Raw genomic sequence first — 25220 nt, forward strand, 5'->3', positions numbered from 1 at the left:
ACAACAACCCCCTAAAAAAAAAAACTCTTTAAAAAAAAAAAAAAAAAAAAAAGGGGGGGGGTATAGATTTCAAGGAAAAGGAGTAGAGTTAAAAGACCCTCAGTGATCACATCTACAGAAAACGTGTAGTCTCCTTTTCTTTCATCCTAATTTTCTACAAAATGTTGTGTTTTATATTTACTCTTTCTCAAGTGAATTGGAAAATAGATAAAATACCTCAAATGAAGTGGAAAATAGGCAAAGAAAGATAAAAATAGTAATGAAATACCTCAAGTTAATTTTAAAAATAGGCAAAGAAAGACATAAATAATAATAAAAAAAACTATGATGATATTACTTTTCCTTACCAAACCTGCAGGTTAGGAATACAGAATAAATCAATCACTCAATTCTGATAGATATGTTATACACTTCCAGATTTGGATGTACAATGATTACCCCATTTTCTTTAATAAAGCTCAAGTAATCACAAATCCTAATGGATTGACTGAGTCATTCACTTATTCAACAGACACACATTAACATACTATTATATGCCAGAAAGTAACCTATAGCACTGTATACCACAAAAGGTGGATCTTACTATATATGTATAACTAAAATCAAGATGTGGGTGGAACACAAGATGGAATGTTCTGGGACGAATGAATCCAACTGTATTACAGATAAATCAAGTTGCTAAACTGAAGTTGGTGGGTAATAAAGGGGCTGGCCTAGGTAACTTTGGAAAACTGTTCTGAGTGACTAGAACAAAATGAACTGAACTTAAGCAATATGGTCTAGTTACAAATTTTTTCTCCTTGGGCTATGAGTTAGCAATTTTTAAAACTAATTCCACTATGTTGGACTAGTGGGTGGTGTGGTAGTTAAGGCTCTGGACACTCCCATATTGCTTACCACCGATCAATTCCCAGACCTGGTGGCTTGCTTTCTCACTTTCCCTCTGTGTGTGTATATCTTTCTGTGGTCAAATTAGAATAATAAATGAATGAATAAAAAATAGATATTCGGTATTTTTTTAAAAAGCAACAAGTAAACATACGATAAACAATAAGAGTCAGGATCCTCATAGAGAACTTAAAAATATGGAAAGGGTAAAGGTTACAATAAACTCTACGGGGGACCAGCAGATGGCATAATGGTTACATCACTGGACTCTCATGGTTCAAGTCCTGGACCCGGCAACTTAAAAACTCACTCCAAGTGCATGTGCATGTGTGCCCAAAAAGCTAAGAGGAGAAGGGACTGCAGCATGGCCATTCCCCTCCATCGCCCCCCTGGGGGGACGATTTCTCACTTTCTGTCTCTATAGCAAAAATCTCTCTTAAAAAATTTTAAAATAAAAACTCTATGATGCTGATTTGAGTGTATCAGTATGAACTATGCTTTGTGTGTGTGTGTTTGTGTGTATACATATTTATACTCATAGGCATTTATATATGTACAAAATATTGACAGAGATAGATATGGAAATCGATATAGAGCATAGGTTGTTATACACAGGTGTTTTCTATGTTTTGAGAGGTGCTAAAACCAGTGGAATCCTAATAGTCAAATTTTAATGATTATTCTTTAATCAAAAGCAACTATGATCTCTTGAAGAAGTGGTTGAATCTAGGACTAGGTAGAGAAAATACAAGAAGAGCCTGAAACATCCTGCAGTGAGAATGAGGAAGTGCTTTTTAAAAACAAGGGGATAGCATGTTGAAGAAACACAGCAGCTCTTTAATGGTTTCTGAATGGCTAAAGCTGGAATGACTGAAGCTATTAAATAAATAATGATGGTACTGAATTACAACCCAAAGGAAAAAAATATATTCCTTAGGTTCATATCAATAAATGACTGAAAAAATGGGGAAGGAGGTACAACTCTTCCACATGAAAGAATTCCAATTAGTAAATGTAGGGGGGGAAATCAAGAAAATCGGTACCAGAAGTGTTTCAGATTTCAGACTTTTTTGGATTTTGGACTTGCATATACACAATGATCTGGGGGATGCAACCCCAGTGTAAATAAGTAATTCTTTGTTTCAAATACGCTTTATATACAGCCTGATGGCAATTTCATATAATATTTTTATATTGTAGTATTTTCACTACCAGCTGTCACACAAGGTCAGATATGGAATTTTCCACTTGTGGCATTATGTTGGCCCCCAAAAAGTTTCAGATTTTGGAGCATTTCAAATTTTGGGTTTTCAAATTAGGGATGCTCAACCTATGTAGCTACTACCTTAAGATTACAGCCAGTGGGGCCAGCAGGTGGTGTGATGGTGTAGGGCACTGGACTCCCAGTGCCGACTGCCAACCGCGGTTCAAGTCCTGGACCTGGCAGCTTGCTTTCTCACTTTCTCTCTCTCTCTCTCTCCATCCCTCTCTGGCCAAATTAAAATAAATAAATAAATAAATAAAGTCAAATAATTCTTTAACGGAAGATAACAGTCAGTATTACATAAAGTGATATATATAGAGACACATATATATATTTACATATGGTTAGGTTTACAGTTAGAGTAAGATTCAATAGAAGATGGATTCAATACACAACAGACATTGTTATTGATATTACTCAGTTGGAACATTTCAGAACTATCATGCAGCTAATCTGTGTGAGCCAATTTAAAGTACACTCCCGCTTCTTCCTTTTGCTGATTATGTTTCACATTATCAAGACCAAAAGAGTATGTTAAGCTTAGAAAATGTAAAATAGAACTCCAGCAACATTGCCATAATCTTGACCTTATTTGTAAGTCAACAAACAAGGTGAAACCTACCTAATCACAAAATTTAATTGGTAGAGCTAAGTGACCTTGTTATCCTTTGCCAATTCAGCTAACAGATCTCTTTTCAGCCTGTGCTGATTCAGCAGTTCATTAAAAAGTCAGAAACTCCTTCAAATCTAATCTCTATACACATAGCCAATACTTTTACCAAAAGATTTGGATTGCCCACATAAGATGAGGAATTGGTGAAATTGTCATTCTTATTCCTCCACTGTACCAACAAGATACCGAAGCTTTATTGTGTTTGCATATGTTTGTTCACAAAACACATTTCCAACTCCAAGGGAAGGTGGTTGTAGGTAACTGCAACATCAAATATCAGCAGCTCTGAAGAAAGCAGATGCCTTTTCCTGGCCTACACAGAGAACATATAATCAAAGGAATAAAACAAGGAATACTTCATGTTGTATCAGTAATGAACTGCTCAAGCGAAGACGAATCATTCATGGAAACCATGGTTTGAACACCCAGCTCAGTCCCTCTGAAACACACTGAGGACATGAGTGAATGCCTATATCTGACAGCCTGAAGGACTGGAGGAAGAGGATCATGGTGCCACCAGACAGGTGTAGGGTACGCCTATCTCTCTCTCTCTCTCCCTCTCTCTCTCATATACATGGATGTGAGCACTCTATCACAAATGAAGAGGAAAAAAGTTGTAAGAGTGAAACATAGCATCCATTAGTAGAAATGTTCAAAATTTATACATTAATTCACTTAATAAGAACTTACCAAGTACCACTGTGTGTCAGGCACTGAATTCAATGTTGAAATAAAAGAACAAACTTCCTGTCCTCAAATAGTTTACAGCCTAATGACAAGGAGCAAGATACACTGACAAAGGAAGGGATAGGATGGTTTTCACAGAAGACTGTTGAGTTCACCAGGCTGACAAGAATGTCATGTGAACAGAGTGAACAGGGTCTGGGAAGCCCGAAGACATGCTATGCCAGTGTTCAAGGTTACATTGGAGAGCTAGGTGCAAAGGAAGCTGGTAGATTAGACTGATGCCATTGTAATAGTTTGCACTTTATCTGGTTCCATGGAAAACTATTAGTCCAACTGGGGAAACAATTAAACATTTTTAAGCCAAGGGTAGAGATATTCAGATTTGTTTTTTTGTTTGTTTGGTTTTTTGTTTTGTTTTTTGTAATTGCCAGAGAAAGACCATTATGGACAGAGAGAGAAAGTACCTGCTATGGGGTATGTGCAGACCAGAGTCCCTTCTCTCATTTCTCCACCTTGTCAGGATTCAGGGAAAATATGCACATGGGTCCTGTGTGTTTTGAGACCTCTGGGGCAGGATTACAACCATGGTGGGCCCTGTGAGATCAAGATTCCCTAATCTTATGCTACAGGGCCAACCACAGATTTACTTTTTTCAAAGACCGTATTAATAGTTGTATGAAGGTTGCATTGGAAAGGGTAATAGGAAAATCCATTAGGTGGCTATTGCAGTAAGAGAAGATACTATCCTTACGAAATTTCTAGGATTTCCATAAATAAAATGATCATGTCTTAAGAAAGCCATCAACATATTTGAAAACTTATCTATTGAAAAATCAAGAGGTAAATGAGAAAAAGAAAAAAAAAAAAAAGACCATTATGTTCAGGTACCTAAAATAATAAAAACAGACTTTGAATATAAGGAATTTTTGGGAATCCAAAGACTGGTTCTTTGGAAAATGAATGAGTTTATTGAATACCTCAGATTCTTTTTTCTAACTTTGTAATTGCTTAAGTTCTTATATGGTTTGCCAGATGGTGGATAGGGGGAAAACACTAAATTTAATTAATTTGGCTCCCTGACCGCTACTTAATATGGATATTTCTGGCGGTGGAAACTTTCATTACATTGAAGCATGTGGATTATCTGTGCAGTGTGCAACCTTCTCTTGATTTCAAACATAAATCAGATGTGACTACAAGAGAAAGCCTACACCCTGAAAATAATTGGGTCTTTACATTAACCTTTTAGAATACATTTCCATTTTCCATATTTAAAATTTATTTGGTCTCTTCACCTGAATAATGTATGTGCTGCTCATTTCTCTTTGACCAGATCGGCAGTGGGATGAATATATCTTACAGCTGTGGTTGGATGCGCGTTCTCAACATTTCATGTCAAGGCTCAGCTATTAGACGAATCAGCATAGCCAGATGGATTTAGCCCTGTACTTGCTAAGTGAGGACTCACTTCAGATCAGACTGCATTTATTAGAGGGCTACAGTGATTTCAAATGAGCCCTCAGGGAGAAGAGAGAAATGCATTAATTGGCCTCTGCTGTGTGCTGCCCAGGTGCAGAAACGCAAATCCTGTCGTCTTTTCACTATAGAAGGCTTTCTTTAAGTGCGATTCTTAAAACAACATATAAACAACTGTTTTATTATTTTCAGTGTTTTTTTTTTCTTGTTTCTCAACTTCTTAGCCTCAGGAATAGCAATTCCTATTCACTTACCGTCGTCAAAGCAAGAAATACTCTGAAAAGATGAGAGACAGGAAAGCAGGTACTGAATGTTTTACTCTCCCCGTTTGGCCCGGACGGACGAGGAAAACCAGGGCCTTGACTTTTCCTCTAACCAGAAGAATGAACCCTGAATTTTAGGCGGGTTTTTTATGCTTATGAACAAGATCGGGTATTTTCCTATAGTTCAGAAGATACGTGATATTGTAGTCCTCCTACACCTAAAAACATTTTCTCATCTTGGACTCTCGCCTGCCGCAGGGCATAGGATTGCCAAAATTAGCCAGGAGCAGCACGTTCACGCGGTGGAGACCAAGTACCGCAGCTGCAAAGCCGACCAGCGCAGGACCTGCGAGACGGCGAGGAACCGACTGCGAGGAGACTACATATCCCGGCATGCCCCGCTCGCGAGCACAATGGAGTCTGTCGTCATCCGGGTCACGGGGCCGCGCGTTCCCGGCGTGCCGCCGGATTCCGGCCTGGGTCCCGCCCCGGGCGGAGGGCCCTCCAGGGCCAGGAAGACTGCAGTTCCCGGCATGCCCTGCCCCGGGTGCGCCTGCGTGCGGGAGCTACCGCGCTGGGGAGCGGGTTGGTTTAAAGTGCGGTGTTAGCTCCATGGAAACCGGCCATTCTGCAGCCGGACAGAGCCTCAGGTGATGGAGGAACTGTGGGGTGAGATTGCCCGGCCCTGGGTTGCCGAGCCGGGATGGGAGTCGCTGGGCCGCGGGGGAGAACTGGTGGATCTGATAAAGCCGCCCTCACCTCTCCCTTCCGCGCTCTCCCCTCCCTGGTGAAGTCCAGTATTGCTCCCTGGTTGTCAGCGGCCTGGTTTATGGCGCTTCTGCATTGGATGCCGGTGGAAACCATTTAAGAGCGGTATATGCATGGGCCTGACTTTAGCTGAGGAAGGGAGGATAGCCACGAGACCAGATAAGCCCCAACACCGCCTTCATTTGTATGTTACGTTGTAGGTTCTGGGTTCCTGAGAAAGCCATTTCAAAATTAATGTTTGATTTTTGCCACCAGTGATCCTTCCTGTCCTACTTACTAAAATATAGGTGTCAGGATTTACATTCACTCATTGCTGTCTCCGCAGTATTTGTGCTAGGACAGAATAGACTTTCGTTAAAATTGTGTTTATTTTCCACCCTGTTTGGTTGCTACCCATAATGCCCTAGGCACTGTGCTAGGCTCTAAAGACAGGTAAAGGATTAAGATTCTGACCCTAGGGGCCAGCAGGTGGATTGGTAGTTGAGGTGTTGGATTCTCACGTGGTCCACCACGGTTTGAGGCCCCCACTAGCAGCTTGAAAATCACAATGGATTCGCTGCATGCCTGCCCAGAATCCTAAGAGGAGAATGGAGAAGGGACTGCAGCTTGGCCATTCCCAACCCCCCTCCCCTCCAGGGGTGATTTCTCACTTTCCCTCTGTCTTCAGTGAGCACACAAGCTCTATGACCAAAAAAATAAATAAAAAGAAAAAGAATCTGGAGCTCCAGGACTAGGTTCTTTCATTGTTCTGGTTCTCAGTTATGCAGTCCCATGACTTTTCAATCTATGCATATATATATTTTTTTTGAGAGGTTTTCGCTATAGGGCGCACATGCACACCAGACAGACAGACAGAAAGCGAGAAATCACCCCCCCAGGTCGGATGGTCACTCCGCAATCCCTTCTCCTCCATCCTCCTCTTGGGATCTTGGGCACGCACTCACACGCGCCCGGCGTGAGTTCTAAGCCACCTGTCCGAGACGCAAACCGTGGTCGACTACGTGGGAATCCAGCGACATAGCCATTACGCTGGTTCCCAATCTATGCATATATTGACAACTTTAGAATTTATATCTCCAGACTACACACCTCTGCCCCGAACTCCAGATCTACAGATTCTATCATGTATTGGGCATCTTTCCTATTTTAAAAGTAACTTCCCAAACAACTCAGTCTTTTCCCTAGACTGATTCTTCCTTAATAGACTTCCCCTGTGTCATAGTAACACCATCCTTCCAATTGCCCAAGCCAAAAAAACCTTGCAGTAGTCTTGCCTGCTTCCTTTCTTTCATATCTCAGGTCTAATCCATCAACACAAAACCTATGTTTAAAATATTCTTGAATTCTGACCACATCTTACTGTTTCATACTGTCTAGTTGGCCGCATCTCCTGCCTGGATTATTGTATCAGACTCCCAGCTAGACTTCCTATTTCCTTGCCCTTCTACCATTGGGGTGAGGGTGGCCCAAGTGATCCTGTTAAAACAGGTTATATGGCCAGAGTCCTCAGCGCTACATGGTCCAGTGGCCCTGAGGATCACTCAGAGTAAAAGCTAAACTTTTAGAATGCCCCTCAAGGCCTTATGTGAGCTGTCTCATTATTTCCCTTTCATCTCCCACTACCCTTTCCTTGACTCATTCCTTTCTGGCTGAACCAACCTCACTGTGTGTGGAACCATCAGGCATTCTAATTTAGGACCTTTGTACTCATTTACTCTTTCTGGACCTTTCTGTACCCAGCTATCTACATAGCCCACCTGACCACCTTCACAGGAGTTGTTCAAGGGGCTTTCTTTGACCAGTGAGGCTTCTTTGACCACTCTGTTTCAGATGAACTCCTGTGTCACAGCCTCCATTTCAAGTTCTTTGTTTTATTTTTCTCCACTGTACTTGCCACCAATGAACAAACTATGTTCTTTGCTTAATGTCTGTCTTCTTCAACTGGTTCATAAGCTCCACTAGGGCAGGAAGTTTGTCTGCTTTGTTCACTGCTGTATTTCCCAGTGCCTATCACAGTATGTGGCTCATGGTAAACATTAAAGAAATGCTCATTAGATATGAAGACAATGGGACTGACCAAATTATTTTCCAGTGTTGTAATAAACAACATAGCGTCCATGGCCTATTATTATTGGAGCCTGTGTCCACAGAAGCAAGGAGTCTGTTTTCTTTTTTAATTGCTGGAGGGCACATGCACTTGCCGGAGAGAGAGGGAGAAAGCACCCTCTAGTGGGACATGGTCATGCCACAGTCCCTTTTCCTCCATTTCTTCTTCCTGTCAGAATTTGGAGCATGTATATGTGTGTTTTTAAAATCACTAGGGGCCAAAACTTGAACACAGTCACCTATGTAGAATTCAGCTCCCTTAACCACTAGGCTACAGACTGGCCCACCAGAATCACCTTTTCAAAGTCATCTGGCTTTTACTACTGTGTTTTTTATGACATTGGCCTTATTCATGTCTTGTTTTCCATGAGGCTGGCAGCCTAGAAGCTCTTTGGAAATACTCTCTGTAAACCCTGAGACAGAACTATTTTTTAATGCATTTTTGCATAGAAAAACAGAAAAAAATACTTTATGACTTTTCTGACAACCCAGTATATTAATTTGACAATGACATACGTAGGGAAATTAGTTGTGAATGAACTTTTTAAAAAAATAAGTTTCTATGTTAGTATTTTTATTATTGTTATTATCAAGGATCAGGACTTACTTCAAGGTAGCATTCAAGATTTGCTCCTTTTCAGAAATAGCAAGCACAGATACTTTAAAGCTATTGTTTCTTTGCTGGAATATTAATAATTAAAAGTAGATTTCTTTTTGTAAGGTTGAACTTCTTAGACTATGAGCTGTAGAGCTATAACTTATGAGGATCCTCCAAGTGAAGACTGGATTGTTTGTATGTGTGTGCATTGGGGGACAGGTGTGCTACTCCTGTTTTGGGCCTGCTAGCTGGGGAAGGAAAGGAAGGAATATGAGTTACTGCAGTGAAAAGGGGAATCTCTCTCTGACTTTAAGCCTCACCTTAGCAAATTCATGCATCAAATTCCAAATCCTTATGTCATGCTTCCTTTAACAACCTCCCATGTATTCAAGGATTCACCTTGGTAGCTTACTCAACTCCTCTTGCTACTCAGCCATCGCTGCTCCCTCCCTTGCTTCTAAGGGCTCTCCTGACCTTGACATTGTTTGGTTTTAGTTTTTGTTTTGCCATGGTGGAGGATGGGGTAAAGAGGGTAGTCATTGGAAGGAGAGGTTTTCAGCTAACCCTGAGATCTGTTTTAAATAAATCCCCCAAAGTTAGATCAGCTCAAGTCAGCAGCAAGATCAAATCATCTTGATTGGCTAAGAGGCCAGTTCAAGGACAACACTCAAAAGCTCTGTGCCCTGCCCACCATCAGTGTCCTAATCACCTTAATCACTCCTTCCTTCTGGTACATTTTCTATAAATCCCCATCCCCTCAGAAGCTGGGGACCAGTTTGGTTCCTTCTTTTTGTTTGAAAGTTAGTTTTTCTCCTAGAAGTCTGAAAAGCTTCAGGTTAGAGCAGGGTCAGATAGGATTAAGAGACTGAAGCAAATCAAATTCATATGCCAAGAGGTAGACTTTCTCTTAAGCAAATAAAGCATATTAATTGGAATTATCTTTCCACCTTGTTTTTATGTTGATTGTGTACACACCCTGTAAAGTAAATGTAAGCATTTTACATAGATCATTGTTGTACCTTAGGAAATATCAACAAAACTAGACATTTTAACAATTACATGAAAAAATTTTAAGTGGGAATCTATATCCTATTCAAAATTTGGGGGGGAGGACGTCTCCATTTCTATATTTTTCCCCAAACACACACTTTACTATATTAGTATTACATGCTTGGCTTTCAGTATAAATTAATATAGGCAGTCCTTTATATTATAGCCAGTTACCTGAGTCTAACAGATTGCCATGGAAATTGGCCTTCTTCTCTAGCACAGCTTGCTATTTATGTACTCCCTCCTATTTTTCAACCTATTGCCTGTGACTGCTGTGTAGTAGAAGGTAATGACTAAAACAAATAAACAAATATTTATTTTTCTCAATTAAGCAAAGTTTGGAGATTATTAGTTTTGTCCCCCTCCCAACACCTGCCAAATATCAGGTGAATCTGGCTCTGTGGCTTTTTCCTTGTGTTTGTTACTCATGGGCTGGTGATCCCTGACTCTTTGTTTATAATTTGAAAGTGACACACTGTGGCGACTGAAAGACAATACTCACAGCTCTAGGCATCATAATGGGAAAAGAATGGACAGGTGCCATCATTTCTGTCATTTTTATCACACACACAAGTCTGCCTAGAGGCCCCTCTGTAAACTTCTGCCTGAAGTCTCATTGTCCAGGCACATATGGGTATGCCAGCTGCAGGGGAAGCTGAGGATGTGAACTTTTCAACTTCTTTTGGAGGGAGAGCAAAGGAGCCAATAGTGTTTGCACAAACCCCTCAACTATTCTTTCCATACTTTCTCTCCTTTCCATAGGCCTGATTTATTTCTAGGTCAGTGGTAGCCAGATAGCGGGTGATAAAAATGAAAGGTAAACTTCCATGATGTTTCTCATTATTGCCTCCCTATTTTTTCCCTACCCTATTCTATTGGTGGCTCAACTCCACCACCCCTAGGGACTTACTCTGACGCTGTTCCTTCTATTACCTAAGGAATGCTGTCCTGGTTTATGTAGCAATACAACCATGAGTTGCCACATCTGACTTCTTTTCAGAAATGTAGATGATCCTTACTTCAAGTCTGTATGTGTCCGGAGACTACATTAATAGCTGCATGTGTCTTTGTCTTTTGCTGAAGAATGAATTGAAAACATAAAAGGGATTTAATAGAAAGGCACTTCCTTACTCCATATGCTTTGGCTGACATTTATTTGCAGCAAATCTCTTAAAGAATGCAAAAAGCTTGTGTCAGAAATGCATTGTTTTACAGAGAAGCATGAAAGAGAGAAATTCTGGTCAGAAGTGCCATGAGAGTAAAGGGAGAGGAAAATAGAAAGGCCATTATATGGGCTGTGTGGGAAGAAGATAGAAAGTAATTAGAGCTATTTCAGGGTGCAGAAATGTCTTCAGTGGGTGTGACAGTGTTATGTTCACTAGAAGCTCAATCTTTCCACAGTCCTCTACCATGCTCCTTGCCCTCCCCCTCCCTCCAATCCTACCACTTGGTAAGTTCCTGCCCTGGCTCCTGGGAACTTTCTTCAGTGACTTGAACCTGAGGTCATCTCCACTTTACCTGAAAGATGACAGGAAGGGAGATACCAAACTAGACAGCAATTGGTCAGAAAGGTATATTTCTTTATTTTTTTTTTAAAAATTATTTTTACATTCAATCACTGTGTATCATTACAGCATACCAAGTGAATTTTCTCATCACGAACATAGTATATATTGATTCAGTCAAAGATATTACCATACACATTATCATTAATAGATAATTTTCCATTTTTGTGTCTCTCAAATGTTTTGCTTCTTTCTTTTATCCCTTGATTCCCTCCCTTTAACCATCCCCCTTCCTCCACCATTTCCAACTCTCCTCCCACACTGGAGAAAGGTGTATTTCTAATATCCAAGCTGGACATTTATGGGAATGTTCCCATAGGAACATGTTGCTAGAGATGGTCATTTACAGTATACTTAGTATAGAAATCCCTGTTCTAGATGGAGTGTAGGAAAATGTATTGAAAATTTCCACCATTGACGTTGTCATTGAGCACAGTTCATTTCTATGTTGCGATCATAAATTAATTCTACATCTGTCACTACCCTGGAAGAGTGGTCTCATTATTCACTGGATTTATTTTTACTGGATTTCTGAAAAGGAAACTTAAATTTTGATGTCAATAGTATAGAAAGAACTTTGCTCCTGCTGTGGAGTTAAAGTTACAAATTATTTTTGAAAATCACTACTTCAGTGTAGAAGACATAGTTGGCAAATCAGATTTTTTTTTTTTTGAGAGGTTTTTGCTATAGGGTGCGTGCACTCACCAGACAGACAGAGACAGACAGAAAGTGAGAAATCACCCCCCAGGGGGGATGGCCATGCCGCAATCCCTTCTCTTCCATTCTCCTCTCAGGATCTTGGGCACACACGCACGTGTGCCCAGCGTGAGTTTTAAGCCACCGGGTCCAGGACGCAAACCGCGGTTGGCTACATGGGAGCCCAGCGACATAGCCATTACACTAACTGCTGGTCCTGGCAAATCAGATATTTTATGACAATTTCTCAGAGGTTCAAGTACAGAACTTTTTTTCAGGAAGGAAAAATAGCAGTAGTATTATAATGAAAATGGCTGGTGACAAGAGGTTAACTCTCAGCCAAGTCAAAGCTCCAAATATGTAACTTAGAGTATCAAATATGAGGGGACTTCAAAACATTTGTGGAAAAATAGGATTAAAGTATGAGTTTATTTTGATTCAAATTTTTTTTTGAAATTCATGCAGTTTTTTTCATAATATGCAATTTCAATGAACTTTTTGAAGACCATGCACAGAATAGACTAGATTATAATTCAGTACCAAACTACTCAATAATTTCAATGGCTTACATCAATATAGGTTTATTGCTTATTCATACTGTATACCATGGATGGGTCATAGATCCATTTCATATCTTCTTCGCTCTGGACCCTGGCACATGGGAGCAGGTCCTATCTGGGATTTTGTTCATCTCGTGGAGAAGGGAAAAGAAAGAGATGGTGAATGTCTCCTAGAGCTTCCATCCATTTTTAATTGACCAAAGCAGGACACAAGGCCGTTCCTAAGTTCCTCAGAACATATGATCCTCCCACATGAAGGGACAGTAACTATTTTAAATAGTAATTGCACTTATCACACTAATATTGTGACTTTAAAATTAGGTGCATATGGAAACTACAATGTCCAGACCAGTCCTTTCTCCAACTCACATCAATGCTACACCTTCTGAAACATTCACAGTACTTCAGCAAAGGATGAGAATAGTCGAGGAACAGACCAGTTCTCTGAGAGATGACCTAATAATGTTGGACTTTGGTGAAAAAAGGTAACAACAACAACAAAAAATGAACTAGTCTCCATTGGTTTAAAAATTTTGCTTCACTGCTTATTAATAATCAGTTACAGTAGTTTGGGAGTACTGTATTTACAAAAGATTTGACAAATAAATTTCCATGTAAACAGTAGTTAGAAAACATTGACAAAATAAAGAGTTATTCTGTAATTAGACCTGCTACTACTAATTCCCCTAAACAGATTAATTATGTACATAAACTTTGATGTTACGTTCATCTTCAACACTTTATTAAAGAAAACATGTAGGGCTGGCCCTGTAGCCTAGAGATTAAGACAGCTGGATTTTTCAAGTCACCTGGCTGACTGTGGTTCAAATCCTGGCCCCAGTGACTTGAAAAACATGCTCAACATGTGGATGCATACATGAGATCCTGATAGGATGGAGAAATGGAGGAGAAGGGCTTGTGGTGTGACCATGCCCATTAGTGTATGTGCACTGTCCCTCGCTCTCTTTCTTCAGAAGCATATGCTCTCTGGCAATTAAAAAAAAAAGAAAGAAAGAAAGAAAGAAAGAAAAGAAAAGAAAACATAATTTTATATGTAATTAAACCTATTTTGGTTATTATTTTTAAATAAATAGATTTTTATCTTAGTTAAGATAAAAATCTATAATGTTATTTCATTCCATTAATTTGGTCTTTGTCTTTTTTATTTTTATTTTTAAGGTTTTTATCATAGGGCATGTGCACTTCCCAGATAGAAAGAGAGAGAGGGAAAGTGAGAAATCACCCACCAGTGGGTGGCCATGTTGAAATTCCTTCCCCTCCATTCTTTTCTTGGAATTCTGGGCATGTCTCAAGCACCCAGTATGATTTTCAAGCCACCATGTCCATGACTTGAACTATAGTCAGCCATGTAGGAACCCAGCACTTTTACCACCACACCATGTGCTGGCCCCTGGTCTTTGTTTTTTTTCTCCCTTATTTATAGAAAATTAAAAGTGAAATTTTCATAATTTCAACATAATGTTCATATTATTACAATTGACAAAATTAGCTTTTTTTTTAAGGCTGAACAATATTCTGTTGTATAGATATGCCATGTCTTTATTCATTCATCTATTGATGAGTACTTAAGTTTTTTGAGTAAATGCCATTCTATTTTCCAAAATGGTCACAGTGATTTATAGTCCATCGAACAGTATATGAGGATTCCCTTTTCTCCACATCCTTATAAATATTTTTCATCTTTTTGATAACAGCTTTAACAGGCATGAGATCTCACCTTGGTTTAACTTTGCATGTGTTTTAAGATTTTTGCCATAGGTATGCACGCTCATCAGAGAAAGGCAGTGAGAGGGAAAGTAAGAAATCACCCCCTCCCCTGGAGTGATGGCCACATCATAGTCCCTTCTTCATTCTCCTTGTGGAATTTTGGGCATGCACACATGACCAGTGTGATTTTCAAGCCACCAGGTCTAGGACTTGAACCATGTGGAAGTCCAGCACCTTAACCAACCACTGCGCCACAGACTGACCCCCATATTTGCATTTTCCTAACGATTAGTGATGTTGAACATTTTTCATATACTTGGTCCCCATTCACATACCATCTTTTTGAGAAGTCTCTAGTCAGTTCCTTTACCCATGTTTTTTTACTTTTTTTTTTTCTTTACCAAAGGACACATGCACTTGCTGGATAAAGATGAGGGGCAGGGGTCCCCACGCCTGGATAAAAACGCCACCTATAGGCATGGTCACCCTATAATTCCTTCTCTTACACATTACTCTTCCTTTGGGATTTTGAGCACACATGTGCAAGTCTCTGGCATGTTTTTTAAGCCTCCAGGTCCAGAATTTGAACCACTTCGTTGTTCATGTGACATCCAGCCACCTTAACCACTGGGCCACAGGTCTGCCCTGCCCATTTTTTAAGAGGGTCGTTTTCTTGTTACTGAGTAGTTTGAGTTCATTACATATTTTCGGCATTAGTTTCTTATTAGATATATGGTTTACAAATATTTTTCTGCCAATTTGTTGTCTGTCTCTTTATTCTATTGTTTCCTTTGCTGTACAGAAACTTTTTAGTTTAATGCAATATTATTTATTCATTTTTCCTTTTGTTGCCTGTGCTTTGAGATTATATTCAAGAAGCCATTGCTGAGACCAATGTCAAAGAGCTTTTTCAATATGATGTTTGATCATTTTTTCTGCTTGATCTAGTCTGTTGAACCCCTTGATTGAATTTCTCAGTTAAGTTATTGTATTCTTCAGCTTTACAACTTTTGTTTGATGTTTTAAAATACTTTCTCTTGTTGACATTTTCAGTTTTTGCATTGGTCTCCTGACCTCAGTGAACATCTTTCTGACCATTATTTTAAATTCTTTGTTGAATAAATCTTATATTTTCATTTCACTAGGGTTGATTTTCAGAAATTTATCTTGTTGTTTTATTTGGAACATATTTCCTTATTTCTTCATTTTCTTTGACTCTATATGTTGAGTTCTACACATTAAATACAATAACAACCTCTCCTAGTCTTGTTAGCCTGGCCTTGGATAGAAGGATCTCACCAGTGTTTCCAGCCAAAAATTCTAAGGTATCCTCAAAGCTTTGTATTTGTTCAAACTACTGCCTCTATTTTTTTTTTTTTGAGAGACATATTTTTGCTATAGGACACATGCACTCACTGGAGAGACAGAGAGATAGAAAGTGAGAAATCACCTCCCCGGGAAAATGACCATGCCACAGTCTCTTCTCTATTCTCCTCTTGTCATCTTGGGCATGCTTGCACACATGCCCGGCATGAGTTTTAAGCCACAAGGTCCAGGATTCGAACTGCACTCCCCTACATGGGAGTCCAGCAATGTAACCATTATGCCATCTGCTGGTCCCACTGCCTCTAGTTTTTGATGGCCCAAAAAGATTAGGATATGTCAAGTCTTGGTAGTTCCCGAAATAGATAAGATAGAAGCCAGACCCATTAGAGGTAGCTGAAAAGGTTACGGTATTAAACATGTATTCTAATTCCTCCTATCCTTAAAACTACCTCTTAGTATTGTGGTCTAGAGAGACCCTCATATGCCTAGTCCCTTTTACTTTCAGAGCTAGAAGGTTTAGAATGTAGAGTGTGCATTAGAACTAAGAGTAGGCGTGTATGTGCACTGTCCCTCGCTCTCTTTCTTCAGAAGCATATGCTCTCTGGCAATTAAAAAAAAAAGAAAGAAAGAAAGAAAGAAAGAAAAGAAAAGAAAACATAATTTTATATGTAATTAAACCTATTTTGGTTATTATTTTTAAATAAATAGATTTTTATCTTAGTTAAGATAAAAATCTATAATGTTATTTCATTCCATTAATTTGGTCTTTGTCTTTTTTATTTTTATTTTTAAGGGTTTTATCATAGGGCATGTGCACTTCGCAGATAGAAAGAGAGAGAGGGAAAGTGAGAAATCACCCACCAGTGGGTGGCCATGTTGAAATTCCTTCCCCTCCATTCTTTTCTTGGAATTCTGGGCATGTCTCAAGCACCCAGTATGATTTTCAAGCCACCATGTCCATGACTTGAACTATAGTCAGCCATGTAGGAACCCAGCACTTTTACCACCACACCATGTGCTGGCCCCTGGTCTTTGTTTTTTTTCTCCCTTATTTATAGAAAATTAAAAGTGAAATTTTCATAATTTCAACATAATGTTCATATTATTACAATTGACAAAATTAGCTTTTTTTTTAAGGCTGAACAATATTCTGTTGTATAGATATGCCATGTCTTTATTCATTCATCTATTGATGAGTACTTAAGTTTTTTGAGTAAATGCCATTCTATTTTCCAAAATGGTCACAGTGATTTATAGTCCATCGAACAGTATATGAGGATTCCCTTTTCTCCACATCCTTATAAATATTTTTCATCTTTTTGATAACAGCTTTAACAGGCATGAGATCTCACCTTGGTTTAACTTTGCATGTGTTTTAAGATTTTTGCCATAGGTATGCACGCTCATCAGAGAAAGGCAGTGAGAGGGAAAGTAAGAAATCACCCCCTCCCCTGGAGTGATGGCCACATCATAGTCCCTTCTTCATTCTCCTTGTGGAATTTTGGGCATGCACACATGACCAGTGTGATTTTCAAGCCACCAGGTCTAGGACTTGAACCATGTGGAAGTCCAGCACCTTAACCAACCACTGCGCCACAGACTGACCCCCATATTTGCATTTTCCTAACGATTAGTGATGTTGAACATTTTTCATATACTTGGTCCCCATTCACATACCATCTTTTTGAGAAGTCTCTAGTCAGTTCCTTTACCCATGTTTTTTTACTTTTTTTTTTTCTTTACCAAAGGACACATGCACTTGCTGGATAAAGATGAGGGGCAGGGGTCCCCACGCCTGGATAAAAACGCCACCTATAGGCATGGTCACCCTATAATTCCTTCTCTTACACATTACTCTTCCTTTGGGATTTTGAGCACACATGTGCAAGTCTCTGGCATGTTTTTTAAGCCTCCAGGTCCAGAATTTGAACCACTTCGTTGTTCATGTGACATCCAGCCACCTTAACCACTGGGCCACAGGTCTGCCCTGCCCATTTTTTAAGAGGGTCGTTTTCTTGTTACTGAGTAGTTTGAGTTCATTACATATTTTCGGCATTAGTTTCTTATTAGATATATGGTTTACAAATATTTTTCTGCCAATTTGTTGTCTGTCTCTTTATTCTATTGTTTCCTTTGCTGTACAGAAACTTTTTAGTTTAATGCAATATTATTTATTCATTTTTCCTTTTGTTGCCTGTGCTTTGAGATTATATTCAAGAAGCCATTGCTGAGACCAATGTCAAAGAGCTTTTTCAATATGATGTTTGATCATTTTTTCTGCTTGATCTAGTCTGTTGAACCCCTTGATTGAATTTCTCAGTTAAGTTATTGTATTCTTCAGCTTTACAACTTTTGTTTGATGTTTTAAAATACTTTCTCTTGTTGACATTTTCAGTTTTTGCATTGGTCTCCTGACCTCAGTGAACATCTTTCTGACCATTATTTTAAATTCTTTGTTGAATAAATCTTATATTTTCATTTCACTAGGGTTGATTTTCAGAAATTTATCTTGTTGTTTTATTTGGAACATATTTCCTTATTTCTTCATTTTCTTTGACTCTATATGTTGAGTTCTACACATTAAATACAATAACAACCTCTCCTAGTCTTGTTAGCCTGGCCTTGGATAGAAGGATCTCACCAGTGTTTCCAGCCAAAAATTCTAAGGTATCCTCAAAGCTTTGTATTTGTTCAAACTACTGCCTCTATTTTTTTTTTTTTGAGAGACATATTTTTGCTATAGGACACATGCACTCACTGGAGAGACAGAGAGATAGAAAGTGAGAAATCACCTCCCCGGGAAAATGACCATGCCACAGTCTCTTCTCTATTCTCCTCTTGTCATCTTGGGCATGCTTGCACACATGCCCGGCATGAGTTTTAAGCCACAAGGTCCAGGATTCGAACTGCACTCCCCTACATGGGAGTCCAGCAATGTAACCATTATGCCATCTGCTGGTCCCACTGCCTCTAGTTTTTGATGGCCCAAAAAGATTAGGATATGTCAAGTCTTGGTAGTTCCCGAAATAGATAAGATAGAAGCCAGACCCATTAGAGGTAGCTGAAAAGGTTACGGTATTAAACATGTATTCTAATTCCTCCTATCCTTAAAACTACCTCTTAGTATTGTGGTCTAGAGAGACCCTCATATGCCTAGTCCCTTTTACTTTCAGAGCTAGAAGGTTTAGAATGTAGAGTGTGCATTAGAACTAAGAGTAGGCGTTTTTGTCTCCCACTTTCTCTATTCTAAGCCAGGCAGAGTACCTGTAGTAAATGCCTATGTTCTCATTCAGACTGTACCCACTGATTATGGAGAGATAGCCACTAGAAGTTGGCCCATTGCATGTCCACCTCTTTACTGTCTGTGATCTGTGACGACTCAAGAATGCAGAGCTCCACCAACTTCGGAGCTCTGTGGTTAAGGAGGTAGTCCCTTTGGTCTGTAGAAGAGCTGTAGAAGATATGGCACTACATGTATGGACAGACTTCTTTCAGGAAGTATCTTGTACATCTGGAGTTATCACTGGGGTAAACCAAGGGAAAAGTCCCGAGAAGTGCCAAACTCCTATTCAGGCTGCTAAAGATGTATTGTTATTGCCAGCTGTTAACTCCCCCATTTACATTGGTTAAAAGCCAGACTGAAGTAGTCACTGAAGGACTGTGCACAGAAATTTCTTCCAGGGATAAACTGGGAGCTGATTGTTTTAGACCCTTCTCTGCATTGCTCTAGAGGAAGATACCTTTGAAGTGCTTGCACTTCCATTTAAAACTACCTCTTAGTATTGTGGTCTAGAGACACCCTCATATGCCTAGTTCCTTTTGCTGTCAGAGCTAGATTTAGAATGTAGTCTCTCAGGTGGAAGCTTCAAAAGTTGGGGCACTCACTATGTGATCAAACCTTCTTCTAGGAAGAATTCATAGGCTAAAGTTATCAGGGGAGTGAGTCAGGGGAGAAGGCTCAGGAAGTGCTGAGCCCCTGTTCAGGCTGCCCCAAATTTACTGTCTGTAAGACCGTTAACACTTTGATGTAGGCTATTTGAAGCTCGGCTGTCAGTAGCAGCAGTTGGCAGAGTATGTAGGTAAACCCCTTTCAGGGAGAAATTAGAAACTGAGTTTTAGTGCTTTGTCTGTCCTATCTCATGAGATGAAGCCCATAGAAGTATTGGGTTGGTGGAAAAGTCCTGACACATTTTTGCATAGAGAAACAGAAAAATATGCATGACTTTTCTGACGACCTGAAATACATGTATGAAACTGCCTCTTTGTTCTGTATAGAGAGACTTGTGTGTACTCAATCCTCTCTGCTCTAAGAGCTAAGTGAATAAAGAGCCAAACCGTGAAGAACCTTAGAATTGGGGTGTTATATGTTGCATCTTGAAGTGATACATGGTTCAAACCCTTCTCTTCTCAGAAAGAAGCTGAGCATTGGAGATTTCTTATTAATTGTATGATACAGTGCCTGGGGTAGGGTTTGTTTCCAAATGTGCCTCAGCCTTTCCTAGACCTGGTTTTTTTTTTTTTTTTTTTCATTTGGGCAATATGTAAGGGTATGTCAGCTCATTTCTGACTTTCTTTTAGAAAGATTTGATCCATGTATAGATGCTTTCCAAATGTACCTCAGCTTTTCCTAGACCTGGTTATTTTTTTTTTTTTTCATTTGGCCAATATGTAAGGGTATGTCAGCTCATTTCTGACTTTCTTTTAGAAAGATTTGATCCATGTATAGATGCTTATTTGGTGCATCAGAGGGTGGAAGCAGAATCAGTAACCTCTTAATTCTGCCATCTTACTGATGTCACTCTCTAATCATTACACTGATTAGAAATGTTACCTTGACTCAATGTACTTATAATACAAATTATATTGCATAATGTTATTATATTGCCATCTTTGCCCAGAGGTCAGTTGGAAGCTCCAAACTCTTTAGAAGACCCTGCCAACCAAAGAGCCATTAGTCCTATTCAGAATGAAATAATTTGTTCAGGAAAAACAGATATTTTATGGAAGAACTGTGAATTTCTGGTAAATCGAATGTGCCGTCTAGAAAGCCTCATTCAGTCCTTGAAGATGAACATCTTTCGTCTGCAAACTGAAAAGGATTTGAATCCACAGAAAACAGGTATAGAGAAAAGAGAATCTTAAGAAATCATGAATTTGTTCCTTTGCAGGTACTTGATTTGTTTATGATTCTTTTTTCTTTCCTGAACTTCTTTCTACTGCTTTATGACCCCTCCTCTGCTGTCTGATAGCTTTTCTGAAGGATCGACTGAATGCAATACAGGAGGAACATTCCAAGGACCTGAAGCTGTTGAATCTTGAAGTGATGACTTTGCGCCAACAACTGAGAGATGTAAAAGAAGAAGAAGACAGGGCACAAGATGAAGTGCAAAGGTTGACTGCCACTCTGGAGATTGCCTCAGAGACAAAGGTTTGAGTCTAGAGTTCTGAAGTACAAACTCACTGTTATGTGTTAGCTGAAAGAAGCAACAGATCTGTAAAACTGAGTTTTACAAGCTGATGATATTGGGACCAGCAGTTAGCGTAATGGCTGTGTAGCTGGACTCCCATGTAGTTGACCATGGTTTGCGTCCCAGACCCGGTGACTTAAAACTCACACCGGGCGCGTGTGCGTGCGTGCCCAAGATCCCGAGAGGAGAACGGAGGAGAAGGGATTGTGGTGTCCCCATCCCCCCTGGGGGGTGATTTCTCATGTTCTGTCTCTCTGTCTCTCTGTCTATCTGGTGAGTGCGTGCGCCCTATAGCAAAAACCTCTCCAAAAACAGAAAAAAAAAAAAGCAGATGATATTGAACCCAACAGGTGGGTGTCATGGTTAAGGCACTGGACTCTCACATGGCTGACCACAGCTCAAGCCCTGCACCTTGTGGTTTGAAAATCATACCAGGCACATGTGCATGTGCATACATGCCCAAAATCTCAAGAGGAGAATGGAGAAGGAACTGCAGCATGGTCATCCCTGCTGGGAGGTCATTTAATGTGCGCCCTCTCTCTCATGAGCACACACATGACAAAAAAAAAAAAATGTTCATGTGAAAATTCTTGGCAGTTGACATTTATCTGCTTTTGTAACCTAAACCACTATGTGCTACAGTGATTATTTACAGCACCCTTATCTTATACAAGTGATGATGAATGTCCAGAGGTATGAGATCAGGTCTGTGCTTTTCAGAAGTTCATGTGCTAGTTGGAAGGATGAAGCATAGCATGAGAAGTAACAGCAAGAGAAGAGTATAGGAAATGCCATGGGACAGTATAGGACAATAAGTGAACACTGCAGAGTAAGGATTTTGAATCCAGGTGTTTTTGAGAGGGCAAGGATTCCCCATCTAGGATAAATTAGTTAGGCTTCAGGAAAGAGAACTTAAACTGAATCTTTACAACACAAATTGGAGGGATATGGACATTGCAAAAAACACACAGAGAGACAGCAAAGAATAAGGACTACTTAAAAAAGAGTCTAATAAAGAACCAGTAAATGGTGTAATAGTTACGTCTCTGGACTGGCATGTAGTCGAACTGTTGATTCAAGTCCAAGACTTGGCAGCTTGAAATGCATGCTGGGTGTGTGTGTGTGTGTGTGTGTGCACATGGAGAAGGAATTGCTCCATGGCCATCTTCCTGGGAGATGATTTCGTGATTTCTATATCTCTGTCTCTCTCAGCCTCTCTGATGAGTGCATACACTCAATAGCAAAAATCTCTCTCTCAAAAAAAAAGAGAGACTAATGAAAAGTGGCTTACCTGATCATCTCAAGCTAATCAGAAGCTCTCCCTGGCAGCTTTATATTCACTAATTAAAAAAACAAATAAACTGTTTTAGGCAGTCTAGGAAAATAAATGCTGTTGGTTAAAATATAGAAATTATTATGTTTGGTGCTTAGTGAAAGTATTAATTAGTGTATTTACTTACCAGTTATTGCCATTTATTAAATTCTAAAAATTTTCATCAAATAAATTTTTCAAACCTTAAAAGAAGAGAGACTAATGATATTGTTTATTCTTCATCAGGTAAGCAGTGTAATAGATATTCAATGGTAATTTTTTTTTTAAGACAGAGATTTTTGCTATAGGGTATATGCGCTCACCAGAGAGACAGAGAGACAGAAAGCAAAAAATCACTCCCCAGAGGGGAAAGCCACACTGCAATCCCTTCTCCTCTATTCTCCTCCCGGGATTTTGGGTGTGCATGCACACATATCCAGCATAAGTTTAAGCCGCCAGGTCTGGGATTCAAACCACTGTCAACTGCGTGGGAGCTCAACAACATAACTATTATGTCATCTGCTGGTCCCTTAATGGTATTTTTTTTTTCAAGTTTGCAAAACCATGTGAAATAGGATATTATTGTCACTAATTTTAAGTGAGAATTATGGAACCCAGAGAGAAGTCACTTGTCCAAGATTGCACATGCCTTCTTCTTCCTGTAACCCAAGTTTTAATCTAGATCTTTTCACTGGATGCAGTTGGGGCAGAGGTAGGGAGGTTATGTGTAAACTAGCCTAATAGGAGTAAAGATTTGTTTATGTGAAATTAGTTGAATATTAGCTAGGGATCACATGGTACAACATCTTAAAATAAAGAATAATAAGTAGGCTTGATTCTGTGAGTCATGATTAAGATTTTTGATATGGAAAGTGACAGTGAAAATGGGAAAGCCATTTTGGCAATGTTACAGAGTATTGATTAAAAGGAGAAGAGATCGGAGGCAGGGAAACCAATTAGGACTCCATTGCATTATTTAAGGTTGTAGCATTTGGAAAGGAAAAAGGAATATTCCATGAAGAAAGATAGCATTGAAATATGAACCTGGATAGAGGTTGAAGGTAGGAAAGAAGGCAAAGGCCACTCAGGTTTTACATCTGGTATTGTGGTAATAATAAAAAGAGTAAGTAGGGAAGTTTTCCATCCTCAGCCCCTAAGCATAAATAATATTTGAAGCTAGAGAAATGGACTTCTTTTTAAAAACTAGGAATATAACCTGTAAGAAAAGTGTCTGTAGGGACCAGTGGGTGGCGTAATGGTTACATTACTAGACACCGACATGGCCAACTTAGTTTGAATCCTGGACCCAGCAGCTTGAAACTCACACCAGGTGCATGTGCATGTGTGCCCTAAATCCCAAGAGGAGAGTGGAGAAGGGATTGTGGAATGGCAATCTCCCTTGGGGGATGATTTCTTGCTGTCTCTCTCTTTCCAGTGAGCATACACACCCTCTAGTAAAAAATATCTCTTAAAAAAATGTCTATCAATTACTAGATTGTCCTGATTATCGAATTAACATTCAAAGTGGATATGATTAAACATTTTTTATGATCCAAAAGAAATAATGATAGATGTCTTGAGTCAAAGTAATAAAATAACTTCCTTCCCAATATCTCACTGTAATAATTACTCAGACTTACACTAAGTATTTAAAACCATATTAAAAATGTACTGGGTCCAGCAGGTGACATGATGGTTAAGCGTGATGGACTCCCACATAACTCCTCTCTCTTTCTCTTTCTCTCTCTGTCTCTCTCTCTCTCTCTCAATCTCACTCTTGTTGTGTTCCTCTCTGATCAAATTAAGATAAATAAATAAATAAATAAATAAAGTTAAAATAATTCTTAAAATAAAGTAATGCTTACAGGTTGTCAGAAAAGCTCAAATTTGAACTGATATACCTATAGACAATTTCATTATGTCATTTCATATTACTTAGAACATTTTCTCCTTCCACTTTTAGAAGAATGTAGCTGTTATTGAAGAGGAACTAAAGACCACAAAACGTAAAATGAACCTTAAAGTTCAGGAGGTAAGACAAAAAGATACTGGGGGTTTGAGATGTTGGACTTTCAGAAGGGAAAATCAAGCAGTGAAGAAAACATGTGACTGTTTAGTAGGAAGACTTAAAAGATGCCAGGTAGCAATCAAGAGAAAGTGTCTGTCCCTACATAACATTAGGACTTCCTTTTGCCTCAGTACTGCCATGGAACTAGTAGAAAAAAACAAAAAAATTATCTCTGAGCCAGGAGGGAAGTAGTTATCCCATGTGGCTGTCCATGTTCGTGCCCAGATACTATCCCTTCATGCAAAGGTCTTTTAATCTAAAGTTGCATTTAAAATAAAGCATTTTTTAATAAGCCTGCTCATCTAATTTTATCTTGAAACCTTAATTTTAGCCTAAATTTTAGTAGATAACAGACTGAGAATTATGAAGTAGGTGGCAGCTAAAAGCTGTTGTACTAAAAATTTGCAGCTGAAAATAGCGGAAGAGTTAGAGGAATTACTGACTCAGTATACTCTGGCTTAAAAACCTCAATATTCCCTGAGAGAGTAGTAATTAATGTTATACCACATCAAAAGGGTCAAATTATATTGAAAAGATACTGTGATACAAAATGGAGATGTAGACTCTTTTTTTTTTTTTTTTGGAGAGATTTTCACTGTAGGGCGCGTGCGCTCGCCAGACAGACAGAGAGAGACATAGAGACAGAAAGCGAGAAATCACCCCCCAGGGGGGATGGTCACGCCGCAATCCCTTCTCCTCCATTCTCCTCTCGGGATCTTGGGCA

General features: G+C 39.3%; 1 protein-coding gene across 7 annotated transcripts in view; it reads left to right on the plus strand.

The window, feature by feature from the left end:
- The first annotated feature begins 5728 nt into the window (after positions 1-5728).
- CCDC150 (coiled-coil domain containing 150) overlaps positions 5729-25220 on the plus strand; it is a 120831-nt gene continuing 101339 nt past the window's right edge. For all 7 annotated transcript variants that reach the window (XR_337278.1, XM_006167767.1, XM_014583907.1 and 4 more), the window contains exons 1-5: positions 5729-5901; positions 12916-13079; positions 20547-20767; positions 20898-21076; positions 24392-24460. Coding sequence is in view for 6 of the 7 variants with exons in the window: in XM_006167767.1 (XP_006167829.1) it covers positions 12922-13079; positions 20547-20767; positions 20898-21076; positions 24392-24460 (627 nt within the window). In the remaining variant the exon portion in view is untranslated. The remainder of the gene's footprint in view (positions 5902-12915; positions 13080-20546; positions 20768-20897; positions 21077-24391; positions 24461-25220) is intronic.

Source organism: Tupaia chinensis, unplaced genomic scaffold (assembly GCF_000334495.1).
Source record: "Tupaia chinensis unplaced genomic scaffold, TupChi_1.0 Scaffold145082_1, whole genome shotgun sequence".
Classification (NCBI taxonomy): Eukaryota; Metazoa; Chordata; class Mammalia; order Scandentia; family Tupaiidae; genus Tupaia; species Tupaia belangeri.